Source organism: Camelus bactrianus, chromosome 15 (genome assembly GCF_048773025.1).
Source record: "Camelus bactrianus isolate YW-2024 breed Bactrian camel chromosome 15, ASM4877302v1, whole genome shotgun sequence".
Lineage (NCBI taxonomy): Eukaryota > Metazoa > Chordata > Mammalia > Artiodactyla > Camelidae > Camelus > Camelus bactrianus.
This window is the reverse complement of record NC_133553.1, coordinates 44,613,860-44,640,742: the sequence shown is the minus strand read 5'-3', so window position 1 is coordinate 44,640,742 and position 26,883 is coordinate 44,613,860. Positions and strand designations below refer to the sequence as shown.

At 34.4% G+C, this 26,883-nt stretch overlaps 1 protein-coding gene across 4 annotated transcripts in view; it reads right to left on the bottom strand.

The window, feature by feature from the left end:
- Nucleotides 1-26,883, bottom strand: part of PPM1B (protein phosphatase, Mg2+/Mn2+ dependent 1B) — a 79,893-nt gene that overhangs the window by 30,824 nt on the left and 22,186 nt on the right. For 3 of the 4 annotated variants that reach the window (XM_074378793.1, XM_074378795.1, XM_074378792.1), the window contains exons 2-3: nt 8,767-9,626; nt 985-1,102 (exon numbers count right to left, since the gene is read on the bottom strand). In XM_074378793.1, coding sequence (XP_074234894.1) covers nt 985-1,102; nt 8,767-9,612 — 964 coding nt within the window. In that variant the 5' untranslated portion in view covers nt 9,613-9,626. The remainder of the gene's footprint in view (nt 1-984; nt 1,103-8,766; nt 9,627-26,883) is intronic. The other variant, XM_074378796.1, reaches the window with a different exon arrangement.

The following is a 26,883-nucleotide window of genomic DNA, read 5'->3' as shown; positions in this document are numbered from 1 at the left end:
AATTCTATAAACAGCTCCTCTTATTATAATATCAACAGGAATAAGAGAGCCTCTGACATGGTCTTCAAAGTGTTTACATATGTTTCTTATCTTTCCATTATCCTGAAAGCAGAGCTCACAATTCAGAGCTCAAGAAATTGCAGATCAACAAAAAAAATCTTTAAGCACCTTGCTTAGGGTTTGATAGCTGTAAATTCAGAAAAGATAAATCTGCCCCCCTCCCCAAAGCTGCAGAAGAATGTAATTTTCCTTCAGTAATTACACATTTGAAGTTACAAATCTTCACATTTCAAAACTCTACCATTTACTATAGCTACATATTTGGACATATGTCCAAAATATGACTAATAGGCTAAATTCAACAAGCCTACTACACCATAATCATTCAAATTTACCATTAAAAATAATAACAGGTCATAAAAGTATAACAAAAATATAGGTCAGTATGTAACCCTGAATTGAGGAAAGAATTTTGTAAGAATGATTATCAACTAGGGGGTGGGGGTTGAAAGAGGGGGTGAGGAGAAAGCAAGGAGAGACATACTATAACTTTATAAAAAGTAATTTTACATCTTAAGAACAGCACATATAAAATCAAAATAAAGTATTAAGTTCATTTTCAATATCAATCTCTAACATGTATTCTCTATCAAGGTAACCACTAAATGAATTTTTAAAAGAATGTATATTAATAAGCAAATGCAGGGATAAACTGGAATAGAAAATAGTGACTAATCCAAAAGGCAAGAAGGAGAAAAAGGGAAAAAGAATAGGTGGAACATATGTAAACAAACAAGATGATAGATTTAAACCCAAACATATCAGCAACGATATTAAACAGACTAGCTTCTCCACTCCCTCATTCCTGAATAATGGATTTTTAGCCCAAAGAACTTTACAAAATTTTAAAAGAATTATCTGATAAAAAAAATGCTATTTTTCCTTTCTTTCTTAAAAAAAAGAAAAGAAAAGCATCTTTCTTACCTTCTACCCGTGATTCCAAGTACTTATCCAACTCTGAATCTTTTCTCACTGCTTCATCTGAGACCTTGGGGGCATTTGAAAAGCAAACTAGTACAATACTCATGTTATCTCGACTTCCCTGTATATTAAAGAAAGAAAAAGAAAAACTGTGTTTTTATAGTCTCCCAACTTTGTATTATTTATTTCAAAACAGATTCAATCGCATCAAGCAATTATAATTTAATCATCCGATTGTACAGCCTTCGCCTTCATTCCAAAGAACTGTTTGAAACACACCCTGAAGAAGCAAGGACTCCAGGTATGGGTAGATCTGTAATTATTCTATGACTTTTAATTCTGTATACCTCTTCTCATCCACCACCATTCCACAACCTGAGAAATAAGGTATCTTCATACATATTAAATCTTGAAATCTACTTCCTATTCAAGATTGAATATTCCCAAAGTGATGCAGGTCCAAAACACTTCCTCCCAAAGAAATGTGCCATTTTTCCCTAATTAACCTGCATCAGGGCAATGCTACTGAAACTACTGACATAGCTGAAAATTGCTGATCATTAAACACTAAGACACTAAACTGAACAACAAGCAGAGAAGAAAAATTAAACTGGAAACTGCTTTGAGAGTATTGAACAATGGAATGTAACTGGATGACTGTGATACACTGTCGTCAGATGTAATAATTTTTGAAGAAATGACATCAGACTGTTATACAGAATTACAAATAGTGTCAGGATCTGTAGAGAGCAGCTAAAAATTGCTAAAATAAGGACAAATTTTACTTACTGCTGCCTTTTAAATAACACCATCACAAAAGATCTATGTTAAAAAGAAGTACAGAATATATACTATGCTATTACCATGAGACTACAAGCAATAAATTTTAAACACTTTCTTATTACTTTTCTTGTAGATGTATTTAAGTTTCTTAGAACAGAATGAAAATATTCTTAGAATAGTGATTTAACACCGCCCCCCCTTCCATTCATCATTCTAAACAACTAGTCAGTAAAGGTGGGATTTGCCAATCCAAGTGAAAAGAGCCAAGGCCACACCCATGCTAGTCTTTTCAGTCATTATGGCCAGAATTTTGGCAGGCATTGTTTGCTTCAGACTTGCCACCTTTTGGGGATCCGCATGACACAGCCAAAGACTGAGGCAGCCCTTGAAAAACTGCTACCACCTCCTAAAACTCAATGGAGCCAAGTTTGAAGGCAGAAAAGGATGGATCTTAAGACTTCAAAAAGAGTAACACCCCACAGATTCTCATGCTTTAGAAGAATCGTATGAGAAACAGATTCTCAATATCTGGAGGAAAAAAAAAATCAGTATTTCCAAATTAGCCCAAACAAATTTCATTCCTTAATGAAACCCACCAAACCTTTCATAGTGACTTAATATTAGATATACTACATTGGCTGTGTGTGTATATATATATATATATATATATATAGAGAGAGAGAGAGAGAGAGAGAGAGAGAGACAGACAGACAGACAGACAGACAGACAGACAGACAGACACAAAGACACATATATTAAAACCTGATGGTTCCAAATAGCAATACATTTCACAGGAATCAGAATTTACCATGGAAACTCAGGTCAGGCAAAAACTCTACACCAGATACTCAAGAACCAATCATTCCTTGAATACCAATGATTTTTTAAAAGCAATTTTATGAATAAACAGAATTAACACCTTACATTTTTAGAAATCCAGTTTCTTCTAACCATTTTCTAATTTGATAATAGGAGTATTGTTTAGCCATTCCTAATCTATTTATATATATATATATATATGTATTTTCCATTAGATTTTTGTAAGTTATAAAATATACATCCCTATGATTTGGAAAATTAACTGAAAGATAGTTTCAAAAAGTTTAAATACCCAAAGATATTTAAAGGAAATAATTTACATTAACACCTTGGCATGTGTGACTTCAATGACAGTGCTTCTATTTCTACATAAAGATGACTTTCCCCTAAACACAAAGTATAAGTATATTTGAGTAATTTTTATACAGCAATTGGAAAAGATCCTTCCCTTTATGCTTCTTTAAATTTTCTAGAGATAAATCATCCTTGCATAATCAGCATAAATTTTTTGTTAAGTCCAGAAATGAAATATGATTAACCAAAAAAAAAAAAAAAAAAAAAAAAGAAACAAAAAAACCTCCACCAAACCAGCTTGAACAACTAAGGCAATTAGCTAGATGTTTAAGACTAATTATTTCAGTATCTTTTATTTTTTAAAAAAATTTTGACAAAAGCACAGCAGTAGTATTCTACAGAATCAGAGCTTTAACAGACAATTATAGGTCAAAGTAGCAGTGGCCCTGCCGTAAGTAAGGATGCCTAAAATTAATGAGAAAATAATTTGATGCTGTTAGTTTCAGTTTTAAGAGCTTGTTTGGAGGTTCTAGCAGGGGAGCGCAGCTACTCGTATACCCTTGACGGGGAACGGTCCTCCTCTATCGGGGATGGTCGTCCTCTTCGACAGAGCGCGCAGCTTCGGGAGGACGCACATTGAGCGGTGAGGGAGGAAGGAGACACCTGCCTAGCTAGACAGATCAGCCGAATCAACTCTGGCGATCAATGGGGTGACAGATGTCATAGCCAGATTGCCCTCACATCCAGTTTCAGTTTGGGGCGTTTTTTTTCTTTACTTTTTTTTGGGGTGGGGGGGTCAGTTTATTTGTTTGTTTGTTTTAAATGGAGGTACTGGGGATCAAACCCAGGACCTTGTGCATGCTAAGCTGGCACTCTACCATTGAGTTATACCTTCCCTCAATGCTATTAAGTTTACAAGTTGACTGCTTCATGGTTTCAAAGAAGCATCCTGGATTAAGTGTTAACACAGCATACGAAATAGATTGTGAACAGAATCTCTGTTACCACCAAAAGTTAACTAATGAGTATCTGATAAGGAAACAATCAGTATTCATTTTTTAATCAATTTTTTAAAAACAAGCACTCACTGCAGTTATCTCACTTACATACAGTTCAAAAAACAGCCAAGCTTAAGGAATAGACCAAATTTTCACCTATCCATGAAAGATGAAGCCTATCATTACTTCCTTTCAAGAATACTCAATTCTACCATCACCTAATAGCCCGAACCTTTATTTCCTCCATACAAATTTATTTCTTTGTTTCATAATCATCATCAATAGAAGTAAAATTTATTGAGGTCTGTAAACCAGATACTGTTCAGGCACTTGCCAAAAGCTTTATTTACTCTCAACTCCACGAAGAAGATATTATCATCTCTATTTTATATAAGATGAAGAAGCTGAAGCTTTGCCCAAATTCATAGTAAGTGGCACAGAATAACTTAAAACTCAGCTCTATGTTTCCAAAGCCTACATCCTGGTACTAAACCTGGGTTCTAAACAGTGCCAAGGAGCCCCAGAGGGTCACAGAGCACTCAGAGTTATTTTAAACGAGGAGGAAACAGCAGTACTCAACATCTGTAGAAACTAGCCCGATGTAGTTCACACTTTTAACGTCAGATAGCGCTATATTCCTCTTGATGACATTCTATCCTTCCAAAGCTGAGGTTTTGGGGATTGCTGAATAAAAAGCAAATCCTCATAAAAGTCAATGTGTTACAGGAAACAAGGGTGGCAATGCCCAATGACTCCAAGGTTTGAGAAGTTGTGCAGTGTCCAACAAGTGCACACATCTCATTAGTATTTAACTGGAGTCTTTTAAAGAGTGAAATAAAACATTTTTTCCATGTATGTGTATTATTCTGTTAAGACAGATATACTCATTGAGTTTGGATCTAACTACTTAATACTTGTAACTGTCAAATATTAATAGGGCCAAGTAGCACTGTAAAAAAATTGAGATACTCAGGCACCATGAACCAAGGAAATATGGGAATTTTTATACTACATATGATGTTCTTTTACACCCTTCTCTTCTATACTTCAAAATACCCAAACACACCCCACTCTAATATTATCTACGTCTACTTTTGCATTATTTATGATGATATTTGAAAAATATACTGGAAAAACTGAGTTTAGAGCTAAACAATTATTGTGGGGGGTATATACAAGTACATTTTTCATGTTTTATCAATAATCTGGACTGATACTGCCTCTGGACAGTGCTATTAATTTCCCCTCAATTTAATCCAACTATCAGGTATTATCTCACATTTTAAAATAAACACGCTTCTGACAGGTGGTGTATACAATATAAATTAAGGAAAATCAAATTATATTTAAAAAACCAATTTAAAGGAGTATTGATATTTATGATTTAAGAAAAGCAAAGCAGTGGCAAAGTAACATGCATAGTATGAGCCATTTTTGTAAAAAGCAAAAAATAAAAACAAAAGGAAAGAAAACCTTATTTTTTAAATACTTTTATACATTTGTGTGAATAAACACAGGGAACTATTTGGAAGGATATATAATATGCAAACTCTAAACAGGGTTTACCTAAGGGGGATGAGACTGATGAGGGACATAAAGATTAATAAATACTTCAAACACTGTTGTAGTTGTTCAAAACTTTTAAAATTAATCTTATAATTACTGAAGAAAGAAAAGGAAAATCTTAATGTTTCCCTTGGGAAAATTTTTTTATCAAACCCTCTGGGAAATACTGGCAATATATATACAAAATTTGAGTCAGAAAACTTGGATTCTAGTCTCTGCTTCAACAGTCACCAAATAGCTGACTTACAGTTTGTTTGTTTTTTAAAACAGTCTTTTAATGACAAACCTCTAATTTCTTACTAGCAAATTAGAAATAAAAATTTTTATTTTGTTCCCCTCAAAAGTTTCTATGAGGATAAATGAAATGAGTGTGATTTCTAAGTTATGAAAGGCAATGGAAATAGCAGTTACATATTCTATGCAACCTGAAATTCGTTAGTATAAACACCATGAATACTAGTAGCACTGGCAATAAAATGGGAAAGCTGCCTTCTTAGGGACCACTCTCCCCTAGTGTTAATTATCTAAATAGGGTGATACCTGACCAGAGTCATCCAACACTTACAGCTTCATATTGTTAACAACCCTGAAAGACGATTATCATCAACAATAATAATGCTAATGACCCTTTAAGTTTGTTGTGAAAATTAAACAAGTTAAAATGTGTTAAGTGTTTAGAACAGCATTTGGCTAATAAAAAGCAATAATTTATTGATATTACTGTGATTATGATGATCATAATCCCCAAAGATTTCATGAGTTAACGTGTAAAAGTTCTTGTAAACTATTAGGGCATGACAAGTGTTAGAAAATATTAACACTTAATTTCAATCTATTATCAGGAAAACATCTTTAAAACATTTACTTAAAAATTAGATATACTTCTCTCTCTCCTCTTCAAGCAGCTAACACCTACCGAACAATTGCCAAGTGCTAAGCACTGGCCTACACGCTTCCCATGGATTTTAAAATTTAGATTCAATCTTTCAGATTTAATTCAAAGCAATCATATATTTTAATCATATTGTTTTATAATACTGCTAACCCTTGGTTTTACAATACAAACAACTTGAATGACAAAATTATGGAGTTAGAAAAAAACAGGAATGGTCAGAGGTTTATTTAGTCCTATAAGCAGCATGCAGTGTTGGTTCAAAAATTAATACATCTGTTATGTTTCAACACAAAACAGCTAACTAAGCTTCTGAAAACTGATTTCAATTTAAATACCACTTCATTCAAACTATGATGGTCAACCTCACTCAACTAAATTAAATGAAGAGGTTGGTGTTCCAAACCCTTGTCCCTTTTATCATTTCTCATTTCTGAGATTCTAGGATTCTGCCTAATCTTTTAACACACTAAACAGAAATATTGAATCACCTTAAACTGATAAAAACCTATCAAATGGAGATATACCACCAGAATCATTTAAACCCCATTCAGAAGAATGGAGTCAAAATTCCTGAAAACTAACATCCAAAATTTCAACGTAAGGGGGAGTGCAGTTAATCCCCAATATAAATGTCTTTCTTTACTCCAAATTACAGACTTAACAGATTTCTGGTTATTTCCTCAAAACTGCATGTCATTCTGCTATAGAACCACAAAAAATAATTTAGATCAATACATACAGACATAGAGATCTCTCTACTACATATTGTTGAACAAAAAGGCAAATTGTAGAATATGTAAAATGATCTCATTTTTATAAAAAAAAATACACACTTTTCTGAAGCAGGGAATACTGGAAAAACATATACCACATTAATGAAAATAGCCAACTTAGGTGGGTGGCAAATTTTGAGTGTTTCTTTACATATTCTGTAATATCTAGATTTTTAAAAATATACTCTGTATTATTTGGATTTTTTTTCCCAATAACAAGAATACACTTCTTTTTCCCCCAAATAATTGGGGAAAATGCTGTTTTCACTTCCTAGTTAGGTAAAAAAAACATGCATGGTTTTGTCTCAAAAAGCTGCAGGTCAGAATCTCCATTTAGAGTCCAGAGGGGAAGACATTTTTAGAGCCACTTACTATTCGATCACTGACAACCATGAATATTTCTGTACTTAATTCATCCAGAGAACTGAAAAGGATACAATGTGCTTTCAAAACAAATAAAAAAACAGAAGAGCCAGAGGTACCACCATTAAAATCCTTTCAGAAAAAGGCTGCCACCTGGAAACACCAGCTTTTAAATTTTCTTTTTGAAGTTGTCTCTTCCCATTCTAGAAAAGTAGATGCCTCCAGCAAAACCTGGATATTTCCAGAGATCCTTTGAATAACTTTCTGGCCATGCCTATATCTTCCACAGCAACTGTCATGGTAAGGAAATAAAATTGCTCTAATCTAGATAAGATAAATAAGTCAAATATCATATAACCAAAGGTTAGTTTTGGCTTGGTGTCTTTTCAATCAGTCACAGAATACCTGCATATTCTAGGCACTGGCCAGATAACTCAAATTTTAATTGATGACTATATAGACACTGTCAAAAACCCACTTGAAACTACTGAACATTTTAAAGATATCCAAGGAAATTGCGAATTATCTGTTAGTCTAGATTCACTCCCCCCATTACTGTTTCAAGTTAAGATTCATAGACTGTTACAAACGTAAATTAAAGTTTAGTGTTCCACAGGAATTTTTCATAGGATTGTATTTCATAATAATCTTTGTTTTTTAATCAGTGATGATTAAAAATATCTATATGGAAAAGAATTTTGATCTCTTCTATAAAAGTAGGATATTCTCTACCATGTCATACATTATTTATATAAAGAGTCACATGTAAATTCCTTTTAGATTTTATTGCTAGGAAAAAGCTTTTTTCACTACATAATAAGAAATATACAATTCTTACTTCAGTTTTTGTCTTAGCTGCTAGCAGGCTCAGAACTAAATTACAGAACTTTGGTCTAGGTTTCTGGTATATCTTTCAATATTTTATGTGGCTCTTGATCGTTTGTACATCTAGCACAGAATCATACTATATATATGTATATTATCAAACTGCTTCATAATCAGGCATAAGACAACTACTGTCAATGTTGAGAATTTTAATGAAAAGTCACAATTCTGTATGGATGCCACTGCCACAACATGCCATACTTAAATGACAACAAATTTATTAAACTTAATTTTCCAATTAGAAGGTTGAGACAAATAAGGATGGTGAAGAAAATAATTTTGAAATATATATAGGTCTTCAGTAATGAAAATACTAAAAGTTTTAAAACTTTAAGTTTGCTTAATTTTACTTACCATGCCTTATCAAAATTAGTAGGATATATTAATTATAATAAAAAGACTTACATACCTTATGTAAACAAGTGTCCACTACCCAATTGCACACATTTTCCAGGTCATCAGATACCTCAAGCCTAGATTTAACAAATTCACAGAGCTCCTCATTACTCATAACATCCCAGATCCCATCACAAGCCAAGATGATAAACTCATCCTCTTCTGCTCTTAAAATTTCATAAACCTCAGGCTCTGGAGAAACAAGTTGTTCTGTTGGACCCTTGCCATCAACACACTTGTAATCATAGTCCCCCAGAGCACGAGATACTGCTAACGATCCATTAACACGCTGTATCATTACGCTGCCTCCTGCATTTTGGATTCGCTCCTTCTCCCTTGGGTTGCAAGGTTTGTGATCCTGGGTAGAAAAGCAGACTTGTCCATTCCTATACAGAACAGCACGTGAATCACCACAGTTGATAAAGTAGACATGCTTAGGTGAAATCATAACTCCCACGGCAGTTGAACCGCTCCTGTCCATGCCATTTCTGAGGTCTGAAAAGTTACGCATGTATTCATCGATTTTCAAAAAGCCAGTTCTGATACCATTCTTGACGTTTTCCACTGAAGGCTCAAGAGCAGATCCTGATTTTCCAGCTGCCCTAAAGTCTTCGTTATTAGTGATGTGTTCTAATAAGTGTGTTGAGCAATAATTTGCTACTCGGGATCCAGCGTGACCATCATAAACTGCAAAAAATGACCAGTCCTCCAAGCCGTGAGGAATACCTACAACAGCTGTGTGTGCATCTTCCATTTCCACTCTCCATCCTTGCATGCTGCTCAGGCCATAACGTAAACCATTCCCAGCACCATGAGCATTATGTTTCTCAGTTTTAGGTTTATCCAAAAATGCACCCATGTTTATTAATGAATCTGAAAGGGAAAAAAATTGTAGGTGTTACATGTTTAAATTTCTTTTACATGTTTAAATTGGATAGAAAATTTATCTACAATATTCTACCTATTTTCTAGTAAATCCTAATCTCAAGTATATTTTTTTCAGTATTATCCAAATTTACTAGAACAGCAAAAAAGCAGCCAAGAAAATATCCCCATACATCCTTCTTCTAGAACAGTGGTTTTTCGATCCTAGCACATTAGAATCTCTGGGGTTGGGACCTAGATACCAGTAGTTTTTTTTAAAAAGCCTCTCTGGTAATTCATATGTGCAGCAAGTTGAAAACCACTGTTCTAGGACAAAGGAAAACCAAGAAACAAAACCTGTTTTTTTTAAAAAATAATTCAGTTTATAACTCTAGGGTTCAGTATATATGATGGAAAAATCAGAATATTCAGAATGGTGCAACACTTTGCTGTAATCAAGTTTTTTTCTGCCAGTGATCCTAAAGACAACTCCAAAATTTAATTAAACATAAAAATCTCGGTTCTACAAACATTTGACTTTGCCTAGGTTTCACTGAATATCAAATTAAAGACTTTACTTGATTGATTGAAACCCATTACTTGGATTCTCTTAAAAATAAACATAACTCAAATGACGTGCTAAAGAATACACTGCTTAATATTGCCAAGTCTTGAATCCATGAAGTAGCACTAGGATAGCTTTTACTCAGTGCCGGCTGACAAAGACTTAAAACCATAGAGAACTGTAAAGTACTACTGTGCACCACCCTCCCTCCCAACTTTACCATTATTTTAGAGTAAAGCTTTTCCAATTTCAAATGACTTCGGAAAGGAGAATGCCTTGGTATGCTTCCCACATACAACCCTAGCCCCAATACTTGCTAGTTGTGTGACCTTGAGTAAACTTCTTAGTCACTTGTACCTCAAATTCCTCATCTGTCAAATGGTAATAACAACAGTAGTACCTACACTTCACAGGGTTGCAGTGAATAATGAGTTAATGCGTAGTGCTTAGAATAGTGCTTGAAACACGATTAACCTCATAAACTGTTTGCTGTTATTATTTGCTCAAAATACAGATTTCATAGCCTCATCCCTATAACTAAAGATTTTTTTTCCCAATAGATGTTGGATGAGATCTTCAAAAGAGCATGCTGGCAACTAAAGAATCACATTTTGAGAGACACTTGTCTAGCTCAACTGACTTTCATGTGGATCTACATATCTTTGTAAGATACCTTTTTCAGCTGTGACTGTTACCTAACTTCACAAGAAAACTATATATTCCTATTTGTAAAAACTCAATGAACCACCACATAATGTATTTATAAATTAGAGCAATTTTATAACTTTTATGAGTTATACATAATATTGTACCAAGAAATTATATACAAATACTTATAAAAAGGAATTTTGAAAGAATAGGACTTTACACATACATAAAAATTATTTTCATTCAAGTATAATACAAAATTATATTTTGTATTGAGAGCAGTGTAATAGAATATGCTTATTTTTAGCACATTGGTTTAATACTTCAATACAGTGACTTGAAAGCCTAGTTCTAAGTCATTTTAATTTAGATTGTTTTTAATGCCTATTTCACCTGAAAAGACACCTTATAATGATGCCTAAATGCAAATTAAACTGAATTGTTGACTGTATTTATCAACCACTTTTCAATCCTAAGTATCATTTATATAAAAAAATACATTATTTGTTGGCATTGCTGTTTCACATTTCAACAAACAGGCTCAAAACCCACAAGAGCTTCTCATAAGATTTTTAAAAATAGTTTGGAATTTCTATTTCCAAATTTGTTTTTGATTTAGGAATAAAGAAAGGTTGGAAGGCAGGTGGGGTCTTCAATAAAAAGCTAGAGGGGACTGCAGGAACGATAGGGAGGGTGGGCGGCCAGCTTGGAAAACCATCAGGAAACAACAGGACCCCTGAGTCTGGGCAGCTGAATACTGTGAAAGCTACACCAAGAGCAGCCTTGCCTGCTGCTGCTTGCTGATCATTGCAACGATTTCTCTTTCTGCCTGTTTCCTTTCTGAAAGTCACTTGCTCAAGATTCAAAGTCTGGGAAATTAATATTTATCTGACTGAGCTTCAGTCTCCAGCACACCTATTGGTTGTAAACAGGGATTGAATTCTTTTCCAAATTAGTAATCTTTTTTTTAGGCTCCAAATTGATCTCATTTTAAAGTTGAGGTTGTCCCATTAATGATTTAATTCTTCAAACATCAGGAAATATCATACATATATTTTACATAATGTATACGTACAGCTAAAGAGTAATAAAACAAATACCCACATACCCCCCACACAATTTAAGAAATAGAATATTGTCAAGACCACTGAAGCCTATTTAATCCTGAAATTTATAATCAGTATCCCTTCTAGTTTAACCACATTCATTTGGGACTGTTTAGTTTTATATGTCTGACGCCTTACACTGGTGTGAAGTACAGTATGTATCACTCTAGCACTTTTTTCCTGATTGAACCAATTGTACTTCCGAGATTCATTCACACTGATGCACAGAGCTGTAGTTCCTTCACTCATGCCACTGAGTATTTGTACCACAAGTTTTATCCATTCCACTATCAATGAGTATTTCAGTTCTCATTTTTAAAAATTATAAAACAGTGCTGTTTTGAAAAATCTTGGTGCACATGTGTTTTCCTAGAACATATACTTAAATTCCCAAGTGCTTGAAGTTTACAGTTAATATAGATTTTTCCCCAACAACAAAAAAATCACAAAACAAACCATTTCCAGACATTTCCTAAATGCTCTTTTGCTAACACTATTTTCTTTAAAATAATTATTTTCTAAGTAACTTTCATCTTGATGGGAAGATTAAGAGTGTGTGTGTATGTGTTTTCTCTTATCCGAAAATATCCACGTTGGAATTAGCAATTTCTATTTTAAGTTCTCTAGCTCTTCAAAAGCAAAGAACTTGCTATAAGATAATCATCAAATCTCAATGTGGTAAACTGTAGCTTCTCAGTCACTTCTCATCTCTTTTACAGCAAACCCTCAGTATCAACTGGTTCCAAATCCTCAGATTCAACCAACCACAAGTTGAAAATATTCAGGGAAAAACAATTTTCAGAAAGTTCCAAAAAGCAAAACTTGAATTTTCCAGGCAGCAGCAATTTTTACCTAGCATTTATATAGTGTCAGGTATTATAAGCAATCTAGTGGTGACACTGGGAGGATGTGCGTAGGTTCTATGCAAATACTATGCCATTTTATATAAGGGACTTGTGCATTGGCATATTTTGGTATCACCGCTGTAAATAGCTCACTGGATTTTAAAGTTAAAGGTCTGATTTTTATAAAATTAACTACACTGATGACACCCGAACAACTCTGAACTCCAGATTCAGTTTCTTTGCTGCAGTAATTTGCCTATAAATGATGCCGTGAACGATTTTCACCTTAAGTGACTATGATTTTTCTTCCATAAAAGACTGTCTTTATTAAAGAAGCATTTACTGTTGAGGATATACATTTGTCTAGCACTTCTTTGCTTTTACTCTTCACTCCCCCAAAATGGATTTTATTACTGAAACAAAACTTAGCAAATACTAAGGGCAAAGTATGTTACAAACATCTATATTTTAATCAATCTAATTTTTTGATAGGAACCTTTTACAGTCACTTGCTTATTTTTTGAAGACAGTTTAATTAAAACTTGATCAAATGGAAATCAGTGTAATCACAGGTCAACTTCAATGTGACAGAACGATGAGCACAAATGAAGGAGTGAAAATTCTACCCTTCCTGACAATCTCTCACCAGCCCATGTGTGGGGAAGTGAGTGCCAATCACTACATTAAATGTAATCTGCCCTTTTCAAGATGAAAGACAATAAATGGAAGTTCTAATTTTAAAAAAATTAACACTGACGAATGGTCCTTTAGAGGACCATTCACTTTAGAGACCACCTGGTCTATACAACTCTGTGGGCCTAAGAGTTTTTACAAGGCTGAGGGTATATGCATAGCATGCATTGTCTCAAGACTGAATAAACAATGTTGTCTACACATCTGTCTTTTTCCATTGCCTTCTTTGACAAAAATACATTGCTGAACCCACAGCAGCATAATGTTATTATTTACTTTCCTAATCAGTGGCACACAGTAACTGTACTATCAAGTAAGAACCTGAGAAAGGATATTTTAAAAGGAGTTCTCATACACAAAAGATCGGAGAATATTGGCTTTTAATATTTAAGTAATTTGCTTAAATCACTTTAATCACATTTTAAAAATCACTCAAAAGGTTTCACATGTGTTTATATATTACATAGCATTAAATTCTGGGTTTATTTAAAAATGTTTCATTTATAGTTTAAGTGCATAAAACACAGCAGTAAATTATACAACTTTTAATGTACTGGTCACAGGAATACTTTAACAATAGTTCAACAGTGCAGTCACTCATTCAAGCATTTTCTGAGTGCCTCCTACATGCTGGGCACGGCATTAGGTACTGGGAATAAGATGCCCCTCCCCTAAAGGAATGTATAAGGCTGGTGGAAGATAAAGACAGTTGGTAAGCTATGAAGGCATACTCTGATACAGGGGTATGATGGGATAAGGACAGGTCTGCCAAGAAGAGGGGTCAAAAAAGCCTTAAGTAGTTAAAATTTTCCAAAGAAAGAAGCCTAAGCTGAGACCTAAAAGAAGTAAGTGGGAGAAGAAATTAGACAACATATACACAGACCAAAAGAAGAGTAAGAGCACAATTAATTTGGTATGATTGCTATGTGTATACACACAAGCATTTCAAGAAGCAAAGAAGCAGCAATGAAATCCTAAGAATGACATTATTTCCTACTGAGATATCTACTGTCTACTTACCTTAGAATCATGATTTGGGAACTAAAAGATGTGTCATCCCCCTTCTGTCTAAGCAAGCAGCAAACCCAAGTGAGAATAATTGCTTTTCACTGAGAAGAACAAGTCTGGGAAGAAGTTCTAGAGGTTCTAAAATTTAGACAGGGAGATACCTGTATATAGCTGACATTCTTTTCTAGAGTAAATTTCCACATAAAAAAACTCTGATACCTTTGAATTTGCTTACAAGCCAACTCTGAAAGGGGGTGAGGGTACAGGATGGATAATCTTTACATATAACAAGCCAAAATTCAGTTAAAGAAAACTTTAAGGGCTGTTTAAAAACTCAAAATTGAAATATTACTTCAGTGTTCAAAATAAGGTCAAATACTTCCAAATATACATATTAAAAAGATACTAACATTACTCATCACCAGATACAACAGTTTCAAAACTGAGTATTAGGTTCCCGTTCTCTAACGCCCCCGCCGTTAGCTCACTCAAAATCATCTCTACTCTTTAATCTATATGACAAAGGCTTCTTTCTTCCTTTCCCCCTAAACATATCTAGGGAATAGAACTTCATCGAAAGAACTGGATTCATAGTTGCTAAAGATGTGAAAAGGCTAATCTCCAGTCACAAAATACCCAAGAATCAATGGATAAAATTCTCTACTATTTTTAAAAACATTAAATATAGTGCACTTGGCTAATAATCTATTTTGATGATAAACTCCGACAAAAAACAAGAAAAATTATCTGAAGCATAGTCTTTAAAAATCCTTTGAATTCAAAATTCTACAATCAAGCCCAACTATATTTCACATTTATAAACAAAATTGATAGCACAACAGGAAACAATAGGTCATCAAATAATATAGCTTCATTTTTTTAAATAACAAGTAATTTAGAAAAGCAAAGGAAAAATTCCTTACTCTACTGAACATTTGTAGTAACTGATTCTAATATAGCCTAAAAATCAAAGTAGGACATAATTTAAACATTTTAAAAATCATGCCCTCTCTTCTTAACTATCCACCATCTTTGCAAAGTCAGGTTTGGGTCGTATCTTTTCAGGAAATCCTTTCCCCATGGTGCTCTATTAAACTTCATTAATGCTCACTTCTTTACCATACACTTAGCACTAGAGTATGCTACTTTGTATAATTAATGACCCTTCTGTGTACACCTAGTTCCCAAAACAGTAATTCATATTTCTTTATTTTCTTGCCAAAAAAGTACTAAATATATGTTAGGAAGGTATTTTTTCAAATTAGCTTGAGGGAAGTTGTATGACAAAGCAACATTTCCATCCTTAGTAAATGCGATAACTTTGTTATGTGGCCTTTATCTAAGGCCACACACCCCCCAGAACTGGAGTAGATTCTATGAAGGAAATAGACATCCTTTATATTGTATTATTATATTGAAAGGAGAAAGCCTCACGCAAAAAAATAAAAAAACAAAAAACAAAACCAACCCTGAACTCATTACAGAAGAGCTTCATTCTCTCAAAGGAGACTTCCAGGGAGGATAGCATCCAGGAACGGAATCTGGGGTAATGGATGCTAAAATGGTGTCCACCACATGGAGGCAATCCAAGAATTATACTATGTGAAGGAAGCTGTGCATTCCAGAAGACAAGGCCTAGACTAGATTACGTATTTGGCTATTGTGCTCTACTTTATTTACCTTTGGATTTCCCCTACCTTCAGTGAAGTTTAAAAGTTCTTATCTCAATTATCTCATGTCAGATTAAGGGGGGAAAGTCTCATGCCCATGTTCTAGAGAGGGTACTGAAGGTAAACTGAATGTTGTCTGCCTCCCGTTAAGTCAGTATTGAAGGGCAGCAGTAAAAAGGGAGAAGGTCTCCCAAAGGGGAGAGAAATTTTGGCTTAAGAAAAAGAGCTGGGAATGAGAGGACTGGCCACTACCTGCATGGATCTGGACTTTTTTTTTTTTTAAGAAATAAGTTTACTCATACATACTTAAAGTCATTTTAACTATAATGGTTCATTCCATAGGATCATCTATCAGGTTTGGCATGAAGATGTTCTCAGATGAATTACAAAAATATCTATTAGAGGAGATTATCAGGACCAAGTGCCATATTTTACTGAAATGATCTGGGAAAGTGTCATGCAACAGAAAGTCCAGAAAACTATGTATTTGAATATACACATCAATCTAAACTCCAAAAGACTCAATGAAATGACCCCCAAAGAACCAAGACATTATAGCACCTAAAACGATGTTTAAAAAATTTTTAAACTAAAAAAAATTCTTAAATTCATTTACTTATTTATTTTATTTTGGGGGGGAAGGTAATTAGGTTTAATTATTTTTAGAGGAGGTACTGGGGATTGAACCCAGGATGTTGTGCATGCTAAGCATGTATGTGCTCAACCACTTGAGCTATACTCTCCCACCTAAAAAAAATTTTCTGATAATAAAGGTATACTAACTCGCACTCAAAATTATAAACATATGCAACCAATATCATCTTAAGACAAGAACTGTAGGAAAACAAGGAAAATAATGTCTAAACATTGGGTTTGATTCCTGGCTCTATCAAGTATCTGTTTTCCTAGAAAAACAGTTATACAAAACAGTACTGAATATCCTCTGTTCTGAAATCCTATGTTTTTAGAGTCTGATTATTTGTAAGTGAATTACCAGCTAACGACAGCTGAAAGATTATATGTGGCATTTTAAGATCAAAACACAGCTTACAATGGATAGAACAATACAACTGGACAAGTTCGTATCTCATATGCAATACCTGGTTAATGTAAAAAAAATTATAGTAATAAGGATCTAAGGATTTAACCAGATTACTCAATTTCCAAGTGAAAGTTAAAGAAGTTTTATGGGCTTGTTGCCCAAGACTCCCAAAATGATAGCAACCATATCCTCTTCTCCAACTTAAAAAAAAAAACAACTAAACCAGCCTCAAGTCAAGTACATCCTCTTATATGAAAGCCTATAAACCATTCCAAACAAAAGTATTTATCATCTTTCTGAACTTCTAGAAATAGTGTCTCTCACACACAAGGCAATTAACTATAAACTGCTTTATGATAAGCCTTGTATTTTGTTAACATTTATACACCTCTCAATGTGCTTGTATCATGTAGAACTGAGTTTCAGTTTCGTTTTATTCAAGCCAAAAGCAATCTTCTTGCTGAAGCTTACCTTTATGCAGAATTAAGCTTGCTTATTATTATATTTTTATTATTTGTGCAATTTGGATTTTACTTTTTTTTTCTTTAAAGAAAGGCGTCACATATTTGGCATGGCTACCTTTGGGGGAAGTTTAGGTTTACATTCTATGCAAAGGCAGTCAATGCTTCTCCATGTCCCAGGGCACTGTTTGACAAAAGAAGGGAATAACATTTTAGCAATGAACACCTCCCCCACTGACAGAATGCAAGTTTTTAAAAATATAAAATGTCTACAAAATACTACAAATATATATATATATATATATATATATTTTCCCCCTCAGAGGGAGGGTCAAAACACTCATCAGATAATCAAAGAACTTTTGGATGGCAAAAACAGATGAAAAGCAACAGTCATAAAGGCTGCGAATTAGTTTACCTGATCCAAGCTTACCTCTGAATGAGCTACAATATTTGATTCATGTAAAGGACTTCTGGTTAAAGATGAAGGACTGAACAGAAGCATTTGTTTCTCTTCTGTTCTAAAATTCTGCTCAACTTGATAAGAGACCTTTTATACCCATAACAATAAAGTTAATGGTAATGGAGACAACAAAGGCACTGCTGGGAAGCAGAAGAACCAGACTTTAGTGGAATGACCACTAAGCTAAAAACTAAGACAGTGGTGAGGAAAGAAAAAAGCAAACTAGTTTAAACTCCTCTGGAAGTAGAGGTGAAACTGGGGCTAAAAACAGGGAGACTGATTGAAAGTCTACTGAAGAAGTAGCTGGACTCCCAGAACCCTCTGATTCAGTGTAGCTGAATGAATGAATACAACCCTCACTCCCCGAAGAGAAGGAGGTTTATTTCTGAAGAAGATAAAAGAGGACCTTTGGAACCGGCAGAGATGCGAGCTGAAAGCTAGATTTAAAATGTAAAATTAACTGAAAGTTTATATTTATTATTTGATATACTAACCTTTTTCAGACACTTGGTTTCCAACATGCAGGCAATCAAATTCATACTCTCTAAACAAGAGAAGAGCTTTTCTACTCTTAGGACTCTCACTAGTCCTAAAGGAATTGCTAAAGGTGCTAACATTGGAGGTTATTCAAACAAATAGGCCAATCAAAGCACAGGCTCAAAGCTTCCAATCAGCTATTCAATGCCCACTTTTAAAATATAAGCAGACAGTCCATGGCCAAACACAGAAGAATTTCCCTAATAGAAGAGAGAGGGACAAAAACAAGCAGAAAAGGGCAACCAGGAAGAGAAAGGGATTAGCACGGAAACTGAAGGAAAGAAAGAAGGAAGTAAAGAAGCAAGTGAGCAAAATCAGAAAGATAAAATTTTGAATCCATGAATAGAATGTTATTAAAAGGGAAAACAGAACATTCAGAGGAACAAAAGGGCTCCTGTAAAGTAAAAACATAATCATAGGAAGTTGGGAAGATAAAAGATGAAGGAAACTCCCAGAAATTAAAGCACATGGTAAAACAGCAGAGGATCAGTCCAGGAGGTTCAAGAGCCAAAAAAACAGAGTAAGAGAACACAGAATATTTAAGAGAAGAAGTAACTTTAAGAGAAGAAAAATAGTCTAGGAAAATTTCCAAACTGAAGGGCATGAATTTCAAGATTGAAAGGGCCCACTCTGTGCCAAACACAATGATGAAAATAGATACTTACAAAGGCACATTATCAAAAATTTCAGAACACTGGAAGTAGTTAGAGCCCATATGCTTTGAGAGAGAAAGAGAAAAATTTCATACAAAAACTTAAGAATCAGAATGGCACTGGTCTCAGCTGGGGGAAAATCTGGGATTTAATTAATGATTAGTACATCAAACAAAACTTAATAACTTTAGTACATCAAACAAAACTTATTAACTCCAAGGAAAACAAGAAATTCCGCGAGAAATAAAAAGTAATCCTATCTTGAAAAGATGAGAAAGAACAGGGGTGAGGGGAGGTGGAGGGGGGAAGGTGTCTGCGTGTGTTTGGGGTAGTGATTAAATCTCATCTTCCATAATGGGATAGTTCATTTCTAGAACTAAAAAATCAAGAAGCACAGTTGTTCAGAAATTTGAAGATAAATTACAAAGAAATCAGCTGTAAGAGTTCTTAACGGTTCTGGGGAATCTTCTCCAAGAAGAGCTTATAGAACTATTTGGTTCTTTAAACTGTGTAAATATTTATTTTAATGACACACATACACACAAAACAACTAAACAATTAAAGACGCATAAAGTAAAACAACAGCCTACTTCATGGGTAAGAAACAAAGAATAGTATTTCATAGTGTCACCTAATTTCCCTAATATAAAAAGGTCCCATAAATCAGTAAAAAAAAAAAAAAAAAAGATCAATGACAGAAAAAGGGACCCTAAAACCCCACAAATGGATCTTAAACTATGTCCAACTTCACACTCACGGAAGAAGTGAAAATTAAGACTATATACCAAGATATTTTTCATGTGTCATACCAGCAAAGATCAAAGCTTTGGTAACCATTCTCTTGAAGAGATGATGCAGAGCTTACATTGCTGGTACAATCTGAGTGGAAGGCAACCTAATAGAATCTACCAAAACTTACAGCTGCACATACTCTTCAACCAAACTCTAAAAATTTACCTACAAGTTTATTCCCACATGTACAAAATGATACATGGGCAAAAGTAAAATACATGAAACTATCTTGGTATCACTCATTTGGGAACTGATGATTTTATTTAACAGGGATGAATTATGATACATGCTTAATTATAAAATATAAAACATAATACCCTACAATTATTTTAAAAAGAATATATACACACACGTGTGTGGGCACACACAGAGATGTATATATTCATACATAGATGTATATATTCATTTTCTGGAAGTTTACACAGATACCTGATACCTTTGGAGGAGAGAAATCAACAGACTAGAAGACAGGAGTGCAAGAGATAGTCCCCATTATATACCATGTTGTACCTTTTACACTTTAAGCCATGTAAATGTAATAAAAATTAAATAACTGAAATTTAATGAATGCTATTTCAGTTAGGAAAATTCCTTTAAAAGGAGGCTTTAGCAATCAAAAGCTGTAATCTATAAAAATCTAAATGACTATAAATATTAATATCCAAATATTTTTTTTCTCTGCAAACAAACCAAAGAAACAATCATTCATACTGACACAGTAAGCGAGCCAAAGATCCAGCAGCTACGTCAAGACCCAGCACATACATCCTGTTCATTTTAATATATCATCATTTCCTTGAAGTGAATCCTGCTATTAAAAAGAATAAAAAGCATGAATTCTACACTCAATGCAAGATAAAAATTGAGATGTAACTAATGGCCTCTATAAGATAGTATCAAACTATGGCAAAGCATATCCTAAATTCATAAAGAGACCTTTATACCACAGAGGGACAAATCCCTCTCTGGAAAGAATGTAGACCAAGACTAAATATTTAGTATTGCTATATTGTAAATAAAAATATCAAATTCTACTTAAATGAACTGCATTTCTGTAAGAGACAAAGGGAAAACAAATCATGGTGTATATTATAATTTTTTAGAACTAGGATTAACAGATACTTCTCTAGACGTGAATATAAAAGCTGTATTACAAGGCATGCTAGCAAAACCCCAGTATTTCTGGTACCTCTTGCAAGACATTTCTTCAGTGTAAGATATTGTAGTATAATCATATTCTGAAAGAGACTTGATACAAATGCAATATTAAGCAGATTTGGCTAGCAACATATAACTATAAGACAAGTTTTTCGTATTTTCACAATGGCAGTAAACAAAAAATTACAGATGTCACTGAAGAAAAACCAAAAAAAAGTTTCAATTAAAGAATATAATTGTATCTTATATAGAGATTGGTATATAAAGTCAGCATATGGCTAACATTATGTAGACTCAAAATTACCCCTGCAAAAACCTTTAAAACAATAAAAGCTAACATTATTATTTAACAGGCTCTCTAATATGACAGGGCACTATGGCCTGTATCAGCTTCACCTGTATCAATCCATTCACTTAATCACTACAACCACCTTATAAGGTAGATACTTACTGCCCTCATTTTAGAGATGAGGGCACTGAGTCACAGAATGGCTAAGGACCTTGTCCAAGATAGGTAGCAGAGCTATGTAACCAGGCTGTCTGGCTCCAGAGTCCATTCTCTTAACCATCAACAACAAACACCACAGTAAATATTAAAAATATGCCAGGTCTTTTTCTCCTCATGAACAAAAGTATCTGTATATGAGTCTTGACTCTGGTTTCTCTCAAACACACCATGTATTTCATTAGCATATCCTATCAAATCTATCTCCAAATATATCCCCAATCAGTCCACGGCTCTCCATCTGTGGCTGCATCATCCCTGTCAAAGTGAACATCATCTCTTGCCCAGACTACTATAATAATCTCCTAAAAAGCGACCCTGCTTCCACTTTTGTCTCTCTATAATTCATCCTCCAGAACAATCTTTCTTAAAAGTAATGAAATCATGTTACTCTTGACTTCACACAGAATTTATAAGAAAATCCAAACTTACTACAGCCCTCTATGATCTGACCCCTGTTTAGCTCTTCACCTCACTTCCTATAACTCTGCATCATCACCTATGCTCTCTAGACACTCTAGACTTTTCTACTCCCTCAACATGTCGAGCCTGTTCCCCAACTCCGGATTTTTGTTTGTTCTATTTTCTCTTCTTGGAATCACCCTTATCTCTCCACCCCCATACTTGCCTAGCTGGCTCTTTCTTGACATTTAGATCTCAGCCCAAATGTCAACGCAAAGAGACCGTTCCTGTCTACCCAATCTAAAGTATTCCTGAAACACCACAACTGCTCATCTTCCAAATGTTTTTTACTCATGGCTTGCTGAAATTGTTTTCCATTAAATTCTTTCCTTTTTTGACCCCAATCAGAATGTAAGCTCCAAGAGAAGAGAAACTACATCTGTCTTGTTCACTGTCAAAATGACTAAAACTATGCATGGCCCATAGTAAGCACTCCATAAATATTTACGGAATGAATGAATGAGCAAGTGAGCACCAAATGAAGTAGGTGGCTTGCTATAAATAATCTGACAATGCTCACATTATGGGGGGCCTACTGCAACTGAAAATGGTTGAACCCTGGTTCCCAACTCAAGCTCATTAAAGCTAAAAAATATATGTAAATAAAACAGTCTGGAGTAATATCAGGTTCAGTACTCAGACTTGCCAAACAGATAAAGCAACACATTCCATTCTAAGAACCACATTTTAAGAGGGACATTGGCAAAACTAAAATATACCCTAAGCAGAAGAATGAGAATAGCAGGCAGCTCAAAAAACACATCATAGAACAAATATTTGAAGACAGTGGGGATGCTTAGACTAAAGAAGAGGTATTAAGTCCTAATAGGGCTCATAGTGAATATTAAATCCTTGTAAAAGAAGAAACGGCTTATTCATTTGTTTCAGAGGACAGATCTAGCAGGTGTCTGGTTAACATTTAGACATTTTTAAAAAGATTATGTTATTTATTGGGGATGCTGAAAGGATGCAATTAAGTCAAAAAACTGGAGTTCAGTTGTCCTTCAATCATTTAACATTTAAAAATGTATCCATCCACCCCCACCGAAGTTTTTTTTTTTTTTAAGATACCTCTATGTTAAAAGATGTCTGTTGTTTATAAACATATTGGAAACCAAGATGCATCATTATCTTGGCGTCTACTGCAACATAAAAATATTAGTGCCCTTTCCAAGCTAAAGTCAAAATAGAATATGAAAAGGGGAGCAAATAAACAAAGAAGGGGGAGTGGAGGAACATAAAATCTGTGGTTTCCACTAAAATGACTATTACTGATACTATTGAGAAACATAAAGGATAATACAAAGGAAAAAAAATTGTACCCATGTAATAATATAAAACTTGTACACATAACAGAAAATATACAAAAATGAATATGGCTGCTGTTAGACTGATAATGTTATGGGAGTTCACAGCAATTTTAAAATACTACCTTTAATTATTATGGTCAATAATTACTGAATGTTGAAGTAGGTGATAGGTACATGGGGGCTCAATGCATACTGTTATTCCTACCTTTATGTATGACTGAAAATTTCTATAACCAGGATTTTCTTAAATTAACTTAATGCTGTCTCTCTAGGTTCTACCAAAACTAACACCACTTTTTCCTGAGCAACCATACTTTCATACACTTTTAATCATAACAATATTTAAATTGCAGGGCATGTAGAGAAAAAAAATGTTTGAACCACTTCATTCTCCCTTTATTCCCTCATAATTACAAATGCCAGATACTACTCACGTTTTTACCAGCCCCATGGACAAAGGTAAATCTTTTGCTCTTTAACAGCATGATGGGGTAGACTGCAGGGAGCTCTGGTCAGAAACCAAGCCCCTTCAGAAACAACCAGGTGACTAATCTCAGAGGGTTAATGGTCCTCTCACCACTTATTATTTCAATTAATTTTTGCTCCAGAGGCTCATTATAACAAGTAATCATAATATGCTTTTATCTTATTTGAGGCACTGAAAATTAAGCAAATACTTTGACAACGTTCACTCTGTGGTAGGCACTGTTTTAAAGGCATCATAAGCATTAACTCATTAAATCCTACCCTTTAAAATAACAAGTATCAAAGAAGCAAATAATTCTGAAAGAGATCTTTAAACAAAATCTTTAGTCAAAGCAAAATCATAAAATTTCAACAAAGGATATTCAGATACTGCAAAAATCCCCCTCTCCCTTCTACATTTGGCACACTATTTCTTAAAGGGGCGCATGGACATTGGTGAGCCCTGTTTAAGAGTAGCACAATCTGTCAATCCCGTCTGCCTCTTATCAAAAAGAAGTGGTGTCAGGGATGCCTCAGGCTATGGACAAGATTTTTCTCAAGGGTTTCTGAAGACTAGTATGTTGTGAGAAACTAATATAAACAGCAACAATAAAAATGCTTAGTTTTTCTGTAAGCTCTATATGCCAGGCTTTATATTACGATTGATGTGTCCTTTATCATTTAAATCAAAGAACAACTTAGTAAAGCTAGCACTATTAATACTCTTATTTTACAGTTGAGAAAACTGAGATATCTAGTGTACCAACACAATATAACTTAAGTGGCTAGTCAGGATTCAAACCAAAGGAGACTAGCCTAGAGCTTGCCTTCTTAAATTCAAGGCTTAAGAGATTAATGCACTAAAAAACTTCTCCTTCTTTTTTTAAAATCAAAGACAGTTATATAAATGTTTGGGGACCCAAAAGGCAAGGGTACTAAATGTAATGTGGTACCCAGATTGGATCCTAGCACAGAAAAAGGGAGTTACTAGAAAAACTGGTGAAATTCAAGTAAAGTCTGGAGTTTGGTTAACAGAATAGTACCAATGTTGGTTTCTTAGTTTAGAATGTAAGAAGTTGACAGAAGAAACTGGTTAAGGGCTATGCAGGAACTCTATACTATCTTTGTAACTTTTCTGTAAATCTAAAATTATTTCAAAATTAAAAGTTCATTTAAAAAAAATTTAAAGCAACAGGTAAGTCTCAGTTAAGTAAAACACCTCATACCAACCAAAGTGTTGGATAAAGCAAGGATTATAAACCGGCTATGGAAAACCTCTCTACCTGTGATCTTGCCAATCACGCTAGGGTGGCTTAGAAATGTATCCTTAAAATGCCAAGATTATATACTAACTGGAAACTCTGACCCAGTTGTTCTGTTTCTGAGAAGTTACCTTAAAGAAATAACCCCAATTGTACATAAATATTGTTATCATTCTAAAAAATTAAAAATACTAATAAACAGAATCAGCATAAAGTCTTCTATAATAGGAACAGAAAAATGGTTATATATTTAGCACTTATTAATATAATTCATCATGATAACAGATCTAAAGAGAAAAATCTTTGTGTATAACGATGTTCATTACAGTGTTATTTATACTGAATATAAAAACAACCTGCATTTCTAACAACAGAGGGAATGTATCTATAGCAGTGGTTCTCAACCAGGAGAGATTTTGGCCCCCAGAAGACATCTGGCAATGTCTATAGAGACATCTCTGACTGCCACAACTGACATGGGGAGGGGATAGTACTGGCATCTGTTTAGAAGAGGCCAGGAAGGCGGTAAAATGTCCTACAGTGCCCAGGAAAGCCCTGCAGCAAAGAATTAACAATTCAAACACCAACAGAGCTGAGGCTAATACACCCTCATCTACAGGATGAAATATCATATACCATGACTACAGAGAATTTGGGGGAACACAGTTACAATTTATGTTTAGGGAAAAATAGCACACTATACTTCAGATATTTGATTTTAAAGGCAAATAAAGAATTCCATGGGAATTCAACTGCACTCTCCTCCACACTTCTAAATACATTCACTTAAGCAGGAAAGGAGCAGATACATCAGGCTAGTTTCAGTCTTCCAAAGTGCAATTCTGAGGTAAGTGGAGCAGTATCAGAACTCAAGGAAGTGAACGTGACAGAAGTGTTTTATCTCTAACTAAACTATTATTCTCTCAAATGTGAAGGGATGCAAATTATATCCCAGTAGCATAAAAATTATTCTGAGACATCTGAAAATCAACAGATGCAGAAAAAGGCTTTGTTTGAACCCCATTCCCCTTTTCTGTCTAAAAAGTAGCATCTTCCAAAGAACTGAACTAGGCAAAAATGCCCCTTCAAAGGAGGCTTCCAATAGCAGGGGAGATCGACTCCTAACACCTGGGATAAGAAGTCAGCACTGGGATGAGAAATTAAACATTGTCACAAGACTATCTTAACTCCCATCTACTCTCCTGAAGACCTACTTTTCTTTCCTAGAAGTCTTTTGTTTTCCCTTAGTGACATAACACAACACGAAAATTACCAGTAGGGGACACAACCAGAAACAAAAGAACAGAATTAATTCACCGCTTTGGGCCTGTGACAGATCGAACAATTTGGTGGGGAGAGGATGTGGGGTGTGAACAAAATGGAATAATCTGAGCAACATAATAAAGCAGTAGATTATAACCCGAAGTACAAAATAAATATTCATGTGTCCATGCTGATAAAAATAAATGAATAAATGGGAGAGAATGGACAAATCTTCCAAGTAATTTATGTAGATACTCCATACTCAAAATCGGTGGCCTACGACTTCCTACCCTTTAAGTGTGGCCTGGGCTTAGGGATTTCATTTTCAAAGAGCACAAAATGAAAAGGGGGGCAAAAA